At 36.1% G+C, this 12310-nt stretch overlaps 1 protein-coding gene across 1 annotated transcript; it reads left to right on the top strand.

Moving 5' to 3' along the window:
• Nucleotides 1-318: 318 nt before the first annotated feature.
• On the top strand, nucleotides 319-3086 carry LOC133288021 (protein HOTHEAD-like). Its single transcript, XM_061485713.1, has 5 exons — nucleotides 319-413; nucleotides 675-1319; nucleotides 1407-1804; nucleotides 2073-2626; nucleotides 2910-3086. Exons 1-5 carry the CDS (start codon nucleotides 332-334, stop codon nucleotides 2953-2955), a joined length of 1725 nt encoding a protein of 574 aa, XP_061341697.1. The 5' UTR covers nucleotides 319-331; the 3' UTR covers nucleotides 2956-3086.
• The last annotated feature ends 9224 nt before the right edge of the window (nucleotides 3087-12310 follow it).

The following is a 12310-nucleotide window of genomic DNA, read 5'->3' as shown; positions in this document are numbered from 1 at the left end:
TCAACTCCTTTACGTAATCGATGCTATTTTAGTTAAACACAAGTTATTTTGAAGAACAAATTCCAAGTGAATTTAAGATGTCCGATTGATGTCATTTTCACACTTCATGCATTTCAACAAGTTTCAAGAACACTGAATCTTTGTATGGAGTAGGATGCAAATTGGATGTTGTTGAACAAACAAATTTTATTTCAAGAGCAAAGGGTTGTGCATGAAGCAGTGACTTTAATTTTCTGGTTATAATATTTTATAAAAAGGGTAGCAGTTGGGCTTGGATTCTGAGAAGACTGCAAATTGCTCTAGCTCTTCTAACAAGTGAAGATAGACAACAATGGGTTGGGCGTTCAAGCAATTTATATGGGCATTTCTTGCTGTGAGCCTGTTCTTTAATGACTTATCTTATTCTCATAAAGGTAATGCTTTAATGTGGAGTCCAAATTCTCATTTTGAAAACTTTTACTATATTCCTTCTTTATCATGAAGTTGATTTTATCATTAATTCTAATTGTTTTCTTCAACCTTTTTAATCAACGAATTGAGAATAGAAAAATGACAAGAACAACTCATTTAAGTTTCTTCTGTTAAGTTGATTAATAGGTAGGCAGTGTCTCTTTTGGAACCCTTTTCATATCAGCCATTTTCTTTGATCTCTTTCTTTCTATGTGTTTATGCAGCTCCAAAGTATACCTTTGTCAGAGAAGCAACTTCTGCTCCACCAATCTTATATTATGACTACATAATAATTGGTGGAGGAACATGTGGGTGTCCACTGGCAGCAACTCTCTCACAAGGTGCCAAAGTTTTAGTCCTTGAAAGGGGAGGTTCTCCTTACATAAACCCAGAGCAAATTAACATAAAGAACTTTGTTAATACCCTCTCTGACACAAGTCCTTTATCATTTGCCCAGCAATTCATATCCATGGATGGGGTCCTCAATGCCCGGGCTCGTGTCCTGGGTGGTGGCTCTGTCTTGAATGCTGGGTTCTACTCAAGGGCTAGCTTCAGATACATAAGGGAATCAGGTTGGAATGAAACTTTGGCTAAGAACTCATATAAATGGGTTGAAAAGAAGGTGGTTTTTGAGCCTCCAATGCTGCAATGGCAATCGGCAGTGAAAAATGGGTTGCTTGAAGTAGGGGTTTTGCCTTACAATGGTTTTACTTTTGATCACTTTTATGGGACTAAGGTTGGAGGGACAATTTTTGATAAGGAGGGTAACAGGCACACTGCTGCTGATTTGTTAGAGTATGCTGATCCAAGAAGGATTTCTGTCTATCTGCATGCCACAGTGCAGAAGATACTATTTAGGTATAATAGAGGTAAGGATTCAATAATATAGATTCCTCACTGATTTCATTCATCAATTTGATGATCATAATGTTAATTGAATTTTTTTTTTTTAACAGAGAAAGGGAGGCCACAAGCTTATGGAGTAATATTCAAAGATGCATTTGGAAAAATGCATGTAGCATACTTAACCAAGAAATCCAAGAATGAGATAATATTATCAGCTGGTGCAATTGGAAGCCCACAACTGCTTATGCTGAGTGGAATTGGTCCTGCTAACCATCTTCAGGCTCATGGAATAAAAGTGATTTTGGATCAGCCCTTGGTTGGTCAAGGTATGGCAGATAATCCAATGAACGTTCTAGTGGTTCCTTCCCCTCAACCTGTTGAAGTCTCTCTGATCCAAACAGTGGGCATCACTAAGTTTGGTAGCTTCATTGAAACAGCCAGTGGATTGAGCTTTGGCCATTCTTGGTCTGAAAGGCTTCAAGGGATCTTTGAATTTGTGTCAAACCAGGTCAGTATCCCACTACTACCAACATCCATCGGGTGAAATCAAGTTTAATTGCACAAACTGAATCGCATAACACTTTGGTTACCATTTACCAAGTAATATTCTAGCCAGTTTTATATCCACTAATGTCATTTCATTTTTTATACTACTAGGTGACTTTTTTCATATTTAAACTGAATGTGTTCACCCTTAACACCTTGAAGTTAGAAGTTTTAGTTTTTTCTTTTCCTAATAAAGGGAACTTACTCTGAAACTTTGCTCTCATTTGAAGACTGGCCAAACCACCACCATGCTTCCCCCAGAAGCGAAGGAGAGTGTTGCAGATACCATTAGATCTTTAGCCAATCCAATTCTTAAAGGAGGAGTCATACTTGAAAAGATTATGGGACCACGGTCAACGGGCCATTTGGAGCTACTAACCACTGATCCCAATGATAATCCATCAGTTACCTTCAACTATTTTAAGGATCCAGAAGACTTAAGGATGTGTGTTGAAGGCATGAAAACCATCATAGATGTGATAAACTCAAAAGCATTCTCAAAGTTCCGCTATCACAACATGCCCGTGGAAGCTCTAATAGACTTGATGTTGCACTTGCAAGTGAACTTGAGGGCAAAACATGCTAATGCTGCATTTTCTCTGGAACAATATTGCATAGATACTGTCCTAACAATTTGGCATTACCATGGAGGCTGTCAACCTGGTAAGGTTGTTGATCATAATTATAAGGTTATTGGTGTGGAAGCTTTGAGGGTAATTGATGGATCCACCTTTTATCGCTCACCGGGGACTAATCCTCAAGCTACAGTAATGATGCTTGGAAGGTAAGCATAGGCAAATCCTGCATGTTTCTTTTTAATGTTAGCATATCACTTGAAAAATCTTAATCATTCATTGATAGATCTACAACGACAATTTTAATGATTTAAATTCATAAGATGGAAAAGTGGAAATTATCATTTTTAAATGCTTGTCTTTGATCTATCAATAAATAATTGAAAATTTTCATATGGAGAGACATAAGAGTCATTCCCATGACTTACTATTTGATAATGGTGATCCTTTGATATACATATCTGGTGTTACTCTTTCATTTATTTGATGCAGGTATATGGGAGAAAAGATTTTAAAGAAAAGATTCGGGAGGAAGTGAAGGGATCAACTGAGTGCATATTTTCCATTGTTCCATATGTGATATGCACTAGCTTAGTGATTACCAGACATTTTCTAATGAATGCTCTGTTTATACGTAGAAAACTAGCATCGTTTTCTTTTGTATGATATTTCAAAGTAATTCTCATAATATAATAAAGATTCTTAAGAAATTTTTTGCCGAAACACGGAACATTGATTAAAGAGGACAAATAGAATTGATCAAAGAAACGCTCATTCTAACAAAAGATTATCAAGTATACAAAAAATTAACAATCAATAATTTGATTCTTAAACAACCCTAAAAAACTATTAAACTAAAATGTAGTATTATGAAAATGCCACCAGAAATAAAAGCAAATCTAAAACTCTAACGATCCCAAAATGTGAAAAACACCGAATTTCATTTCATTCCTATGTAACTGTAACACCCCATCCCGTTCTGGAACTGGTTTGTTAACATTGCTTTATGATATTAAGCGTCGTTACAATAACATTGATTCAATTAGATATCCGGATAAATTTTCTTTTTAAACAAAGCCAAATTTAAAATAACCAATTGCGTGACCATAACCATATGACATTGCGGAATAAATGAAACTAAGCTTAACATCATTTCTTATTTTATTAGACCACATGTTGTTAAGTGTCTTCATCTCTTTTATTATTATATAAATTCTATACTTTCTCTATAGTTCTCATCTCCTACTATATTATAGATCTGTTTATTAGCTTCGAGTGAGTTCAAACCGCACTCAAATCTGAGCTATGTAGCTCGAGTTATGTCAGTTTTACTAAACTATGTTTTTTACTAATTTCGGGTAACGCGTTTTGTAACACCCCGTTCTAGAACCGATTTGTTAACATTGCTTTATGATATTAAGCGCAATTACAATCACATTGGTTCAATTAAAAACCCGGATAAATTTCATTTTCTTTTTAAAACTTACTTGCTTTTCCTCATTAACAATGCCGAGTTTAAAATAACTAATTGCGTGACCATAACCTTATTACCTTGCAGAATAATCAGAACTAGACTTAACATCATATTATTATTTGTTCAAGTTCAATACTAAACTCTCTTTTCTTTTTATTAAATTGTACAACTTGTACTTACTTTGTAGTTCTCATCTCACACTATACGTATCCACTCTTTGTTTACATAAGAAATTACTATACTGCCTTTATGGTCTCAATCTTCCCAAAATATTATAGGATTCTTTATTAGCCTCGGAGCACCGTAGCTCAAGTTATGCATTTTCTAAGAAAAGGGTGCAAAATTCCCAGGACCCCCACGCCCATAGCGTGGGCAGACAGTGGGGTTGACGCTTAGAGCGTGAATCTCACGCTCATAGCGTGACTGTTCTACAGCAAACACCCAAAAACAGGACAATTTGACCTTCTATGGTATTCTACCCATAACTTGAGTTGTACTCATCCAAATTACACAATATTGGTCTCTATGGAAAGCTAAGAAGATTGTCTACCACTTCCATAAAGACACAAGAGTCCAAATCTATCACATAGGATACGAAAAATGGACCACAAGACAAGATGTCTATATTTCTACATGGATTTTCAAACCCATGGTCCTCTTTGACCTAATTGACATCATATAGTCCTTTCACTACATGAATTCTAAGCTTTCAAGGTACTCATACACTAAGAGAAGCATGCATATCATTTCATCATACATACATCTCCATTAGTTACAATATTACATCATGTCTTAATTACAAATCTCATATACATGCCAAAGGACTTAGCTACAAAAGGAACATGATCAAAGCTATAAGCCATTTACAACAAGGCATTCATCACTACAATGATCATGCACTAAGTCCCTCAAAATACATATTGTGACATCAAAATATACATATAGCAATTATAAATGGCATGCAACTCAAAATATCCAGCTATCAGGTACAGTCTACTCATGCTTCTTGCCTCGATCAACCTCACCTCTATCAGTACCTGAAATGATGCCCCACAACACAGGGTGAGATATACGAATATATCACAGTAAACCAGAGGTCCTTGGAGATCACTCCACCCTAAGGTTCACTTTCGATGTACACATAATCATAATAGCTTAACACATTCTTATCCACAAGCATCACATGGACTTCCAAGAGAGATCCACTCAGGGCTGTTTCTCTTAGGCTCTTACCACATGGAGATCCACAGAGGGCTATTTCCAAGGGAAGTCCTTTCCTCAATCTAGGAACTGTTAGGAAATTATATTTTCTAATAATTATTGTGGGTCACATATTATATTAATAATTATATTGTGCTATTTATATATATTGGGTAAATTAAAGTGATCAGTTAAATATTTCCAAATAGATTCCTAAGTGAGTATGGGCTGAATGAGTGGATACCGGTGTTGGGCCAACTAGGTATAATGGGAGCTTATTGGCCCAACAATAAAGATAAAAACACTATAAAAAAGGGTTATGGTCCCCAATACGTCAAATGAACAACCCTAGTTTCTCTTCCCCATCAAGAGAGAGACGGCACACTAAGGAATAAGGTTTTAGGGTGATTTGACCGAGGAAGACTACAAACCCCAAGAGACAAGATAAAAGTTATTCCGCTGCAATGGAGACAGGTATGCCTCCACCTTTATGTTGTTCTTATTTTTCTTTATGATTTGGTATGACGGATCTTGGCTTGTAGGTGATAGTTATCACCATAAGGTTTAGAGGAATTAAAAAATTCCAACAATTGGTATCAGAGTCATCATCATATTGAATTATGAGGGAATTAAGTTTTGTGATTTTTATATATGATTAATCATGAAAAGTTTTGCTTTATTGTCTTTTGGCATAAAGTTTATTATTTTTTGAACGTGGGTTCCATCTCATGTATTTTGTATTAGCTATGTAGTGTTATTTTTGTTCCCTGATGGTGATTTTTGGTTTTGGAACAAAAGCTACATTTTTTAGAAAAAACTAGGATTCACAGTTTAATAAGAGTTTATTATTTAAATTTTGAATCTGTGAATATATGGAATGTTTGGAAGAATTTTGGCTTTATAATCGATGAGGTTTTGTTGTTTGAATTTTTTGAATAAACAATGAATTCTCTTAGAATGTTTTGGACTTATAGTTTGAAAGAAATCGAATGTTTAAGGTCTTTGGTTTTGGGATTTTCTTTTAGATTTGATATTCTTTGTCAAAAGCCAAATTTAAATTTTTGGGTATTGTGCATTATTTTCAAGCTTTCATTTGAAAAGGCTTACATGTGCATTAATTTTTAAGCATGATAATGAAAAAGTATATATTGTGTGCATCATTTTCAGTCTTTCATTTGAAAAGACTTACATGTGCGTCGATTGTGCATTAATTTTTAAGCCTTATAATGAAAAGATATTTATTGTTATTGATATAATGATATAATGATACAATATGTATATTTATATACATTGAGAATTGATAAAGAATAATTTTCTTTATTGTTGTTATTTTATTTTTAAATGTGTTTATTATCTCTAAAAGTTTCTATTTGAAATTGAATATGATAGATTTGTTAGCCGCCACAGTGGCCAAATTTATAAAGGTTAATTTGATTTCAAATAGGTTGGTCATATAAATATATTTTATTTATGCAAATAATAATCGGCCCACAGGAAAGTTATTGTTTGGCCAAATAACATATATTGTGTGATCATGTGTGTGTTTATTGCTTATGCGGATAGTGATCGGCCCACATGAAGGTTATTATTTGGCCAAGTAACAAACATACCCGTGGTAATAAATGTGTGACAATTATCCAGAATTCTCCATGTAATTCATAGTCGGCCCACAGGAAGGCTATGATTTGACAGGACTTATTGTCAATGTTTGATTACTACATTAAGAGTACCACTTACAATTTGATATTTTTGTCCACAGACTAAATATTAATGTTGTGCTAGGTATCTTATAATAAACTCATTTTACTTCGGATTGTTTGTTTATATCGTGTATGTATATATATGATATGACATGTTATTAGTATGTTATCTTTTTTGTTCTCTGTATAGTTTCTGCTACCGCTGCCAATTATGTTGCTCAAATGAATATGCTTCCAATGCTTAATAGGGCAAATTTCAAGCTGTGGAAAGAGAATGTGGAAATTGTTCTCGGCTGCATGGATCTCGACTATGCGCTAAGGACTGAGAAACCCACTTCCACTCAGGAAAATCCAAACACGGATAAAATTGAGAAGTGGGAACGCTCAAATCGCATGTGTCTGATGATCATGAAACGTTCCGTTCCGGAGGCGTTTAGGGGCTCGATTGTTGAGACTACTGATGCCAAGTTGTTTCTGAAAAAAGGCTGAAATTGGTCAAACGTTGTCCAAACTTATAAACATGAGGTATAAAGGAAAGGGAAACATAAGGGAGTACATTATGGAAATGTCTAATATTGCTGGAAAACTAAAGGCATTAAAGTTAGAGCTGCCCTCTGAGTTGCTCATGTACTTAGTTATTATCTCTCTTCCTGCACAATACGGTCAATTTGTGGTGAGTTATAACACTCAAAAGGATAAATGAACTCTTAATGAGCTCATTTCTCACTGCGTGCAAGAGGAAGAGAGGTTACAGTGAGAGAAGACAAATAGTGCTCACTTGGCATCAACCTCTCAAGACAAGAAGAGAAAGAGAGCTAAGGATAATGCAGATACTTTGCCAAAGAAGCAAAAGAAGCAGGATCAGGAATCCACCTGCTTCTTTTGTAAGAAATCTGGACACACGAAGAAAGAGTGTTCCAAATACAAGGCATGGCGCGAAAAGAAGGGTATGACTCTCACTTTAGTTTGTTGGTACTGGTTCTGTGGCACAAGCGTTTAGGTCATATCTCTAAACAGAGAATTCAAAGGCTTGTGACTGATGGAATTCTTGAACCCCTTGATCTGGATGATTTTGAGGTGTGCATTGAATGCATAAAGGGAAAACAGACAAACATAAGGAAAATAGGTTCCAACAAAGCTTCAGACATCTTAGAATTGATTCATACAGATATTTGTGGACCATTTCCTATAGCCTCTTGGAATGGTCAACAATACTTTATCACATTCATAGACGACTATTCAAGATTTGGATACCTATATTTGATTAGAGAGAAGTCACAATCATTGGATGTGTTCAAAGAATTTAAAGCTGAAGTTGAACTTCAGTTAGGCAAGAAAATTAAGGCCATTAGATCTGATCGTGGTGGTGAATACTATGGTAGATCTGATGGATCAGGTGAACAACGTCCAGGGCCCTTTGCGATCTTCCTAAAAGAGTGTGGAATCGTCCCGCAATACACAATGCCAGGTAAACCTAGCATGAATGGTGTTGCGGAAAGGCGAAATCAGACTCTTAAAGACATGTGAGGAGTATGCTTAGTCATTCTTCATTGCCAGAATCACTTTGGGGAGAAGCACTAAAGACTGCAGTTTATATCCTTAATAGGGTTCCCAGCATAGCAGTGACAAAAACCCCTTATGAGCTATGGAATGGAAAGAAACCTAGCATAAGGCATTTACACATTTGGGGTTGTCCAGCAGAAGCAAGGCCTTATAGGCCAAATGAAAGAAAGTTGGACTCAAGAACAATCAGCTGCTATTTTGTTGGATATGCTGAACGCTCTCGGGGCTTTAAATTTTATAATCCCACTACAAGATCCTTTTTTAGAGACGGGAAATGCCAGATTTCTTGAGGATGTTGAGTTTGGGGGGAAGATAAAATAAGGAATGTTGTCTTTGATGAGGAAGAAAATAATATTTCTCTTCCTAATATTGTCATCATTCAAGATGCAATTACGGAACAAGCAATTAATGATCATGTCCCTGTTCATGACATTATTATGGAACAGGCTTTGGTCCCTGACATTACTTTGGGTCAAGACAATAATGAATCACCCCCTATGCCACCTATAGAACAAACTCAACAAACTCAAGAAGTGTCATTAAGGAGATCCACTAAAGAAAGGAGAAATGCAATTCCGGATGATTATATTGTGTTTCTTCAAGAGCATGAAAATATTTTAAGCTTGAAGGAAGATGATCCAATCAACTTCCAACAAGTCTTAGAAAGCTCTAATGCTCATAAATGGATTGATGCCATGAAAGATGAGATGCAATCTATGAAAGACAACGACGTTTGGGATCTTATTGAGTTGCCTAAAGGTGCGAAACCCATTGGTTGTAAATGGATATTTAAAACCAAAAGGGATTCAAATGGCAACATCGAAAGATATAAAGCACGTCTAGTTGCTAGAGGTTTCACTCAGAAAGAAGGCATAAACTATAAAGAGACTTTCTCTCCGGTTTCTACGAAGGACTCTTTTAGGACAATAATGGTGCTTGTGGCTCATTTGGATTTGGAGCTACATCAGATGGACGTAAAGACAGCGTTTCTCAATGGTAACATTGATGAGACAATTTATATGGTGCAACCAGAAAACTTTGTATTGGGAGATTCAAAGTCTATGGTTTACAAATTGAAAAAGTCCATCTATGGCCTTAAGCAAGCTTCTCGTCAATGGTATCACAAATTCCATCAGGTTATTATCTCCTATGGCTTTGAGGTGAACTTAGTGGAAGATTGTGTGTATCACAAGTTTAGTGGGAGTAAATTCATATTCCTGATACTATATGTTGATGATATCTTACTTGCCAGTAGCGATATAGGCTTATTGCATGAAACCAAGAAACTTCTCACTAAAGATTTTGAGATGAAGGACCTTGGTGATGCATCTTTTGTCTTAGGAATACAGATACTTTGAGATCGCGCTCAAGGTATCCTACAGTTATCACAAAAGGCCTACATTGAAAAGATTTTGGATAGATTTGGCATGAAGGATTGTACGTCAAGAGATACGCCCATATCTAGGGGAGACAAGTTTAGTCTCGCCCAATGCCCTAAAGGTAATCTTGAGATGATAGAAATGACAAAGGTACCTTATGCTTCGACAGTAGGAAGCCTTATGTATGCCCAGGTTTGTACTCGCCCTGATATAGCATTTATAGTGGGAGTGTTAGGAAGATACTTGAGCAATCCAGGAATGGATCATTGGAAAGCAGCCAAGAGGGTTATGCGGTATTTAAAGAGAACTAAAGATTATATGCTTACATATCAGAGGTCAGATGAATTAGAGATCGTCGGATATATTGACTCTGATTTTGCTGGATGCCAAGATAGTAAAAGATCCACGTCAGGTTATGTCTACATGTTGGCTGGAGGAGCTATTTCTTGGAAGAGTGTTAAACAGACACTCGTAGCTTCCTCTACTATGGTCACTGAATTTGTAGCTTGTTTTGAAGCATCCAACCATGGGGTATGGCTGCGAAACTTTGTCACAGGGCTGCATATAGTGAGTGGTGTTGAAAGGCCACTGAAGATTTATTGTGACAATAGGTCAGCAGTGTTGTACTCCAACAACAACAGAAGCTCTTCAAAATCGAAGCACATCGATATAAAGTTTCTGGTTGTTAAAGAAAGAGTTCAAAGTGGTCAGATTTCCATAGAACACATAGGGACGAACTCCATGCTTGCGAATACGCTTACTAAAGGCTTAATGCCTAAGGTCTTTCACGAGCATACTGCTCATATGGGTGTTGTTTTGTTCGATGGCACTACGGTTTAGTGGGAGTTCTTTATGCTGGTGTTCTATGTAAATAAATAAAAGAAATGTTCTTATGTTTGTTTTCTGCAGAATAAAGAATTCATGTTATTTTCCCTCTGAATGTATTATATTTTGTGCTTGTGTTTCTGCTTTGTGTATGCAGAAAATTTAGGATTGATCTCATAAAGATTAAAGTAGGACCAGTTGGAAATAAGCATGGTAAGATCACATTGCATGTAATTTCCATGCCACTCATCCATACTTGATCTATGTCATTGAATATATTGGTGCGATGACCATGGAAGGTTTAGTTACGCTTGAAAGTGACAAAAGCCGCCATGATCTCATATTGATATAGGAGGTGGACCAGATTGTATCTAAGGAGGAATCTAAAGAAAAATAGCATACAATTGCGCACTAAAGATATATGATATAATTATCTCAAGTTAATATGTGGCCCAAGTGGGAGATTGTTAGGAAATTATATTTTCTAATAATTATTGTGGGTCACATATTATATTAATAATTATATTGTGTTATTTATATATATTGGGTAAATTAAAGTGATCAGTTAAATATTCCCAAATAGATTCCTAAGTGAGTATGGGCCGAATGAGTGGATACCGGTGTTGGGCCAACTAGGTATAATGGGAGCTTATTGGCCCAACAATAAAGATAAAAACACTATAAAAAAGGGTTATGGTCCCCAATACGTCAAATGAACAACCCTAGTTTCTCTTCCCCATCAAGAGAGAGACGGCGCACTAAGGAATAAGGTTTTAGGGTGATTTGACTGAGGAAGACTATAAACCCCAAGAGACAAGATAAAAGTTATTCCGCTGCAATGGAAACAGGTATGCCTCCACCTTTATGTTGTTCTTATTTTTCTTTATGATTTGATATGATGGATCTTGGCTTGTAGGTGATAGTTATCACCATAAGATTTAGAGGAATTAAAAAAATTCCAACAGGAACCTCCAAGAGGGATCCACATAGGGCCGTTCCTCTTAGGCTCTAACCACATGGAGATCCACATAGGACTGTTTCCAAGGGAAGTTCCTACCAATCATCCTCATCATAATACTATCACTCATAACCTCAATCACAATCCTCAACCATTACCTCATTCATTATTGCTACTTCTATAACCATTCCTCAATTACTCTGAAACAATCAAACATCAACCAATAATCATCAATCAATCATAACATGTATCAATGCATGAATCAATACATGAGCATACAATTACTATCACATCTCATAAACTATTTCTCCTTAACGGAGTATGGTGGAACACTCAATGGGATAAACTCCAAGGTCCAAAGGTTTACCTTGCTCTTGCACTTTCCTTAAAGCTTTCCTTTCCTCAAACCACACAATCTCCAATCAACACCAAGACAACCTATATTCAAGGCAAGAGATGTGTTCATCAACTCAATCCACACATAAGTACTAAGTCTAGGACCAGACAAACATCTCAATCATTCTACATTACTCATAATTTCAACATTAACTTGACTTATCCTTTCAACCCAAAACTAGGTTTTTTGCTCCAATGGCTCCTCCAAAGGCTTCTCCTTTACCCAAGGGTCACCTTGCTCATAACTACACATAAAACAACATAACAACACATCAAAATCCATCCCAACATAGATGAATTTCGTGGTCACTATTCACCCAAAACCTAGATTCATGAAAATTCAAGGAAAACAAGAATTTAATGGTGGAAACTTACCCCAAATCATCTTAGAATACTTG

The sequence above is a fragment of the Gastrolobium bilobum genome, unplaced genomic scaffold, assembly GCF_033153095.1.
Source record: "Gastrolobium bilobum isolate Gb01-03AN ecotype WA unplaced genomic scaffold, APGP_CSIRO_Gbil_v1 utg54612, whole genome shotgun sequence".
In the NCBI taxonomy this organism is placed as follows: Eukaryota; Viridiplantae; Streptophyta; class Magnoliopsida; order Fabales; family Fabaceae; genus Gastrolobium; species Gastrolobium bilobum.
The sequence above is the reverse complement of the archived record's forward strand: the minus strand, read 5'-3'. Positions and strand labels throughout refer to the sequence as shown.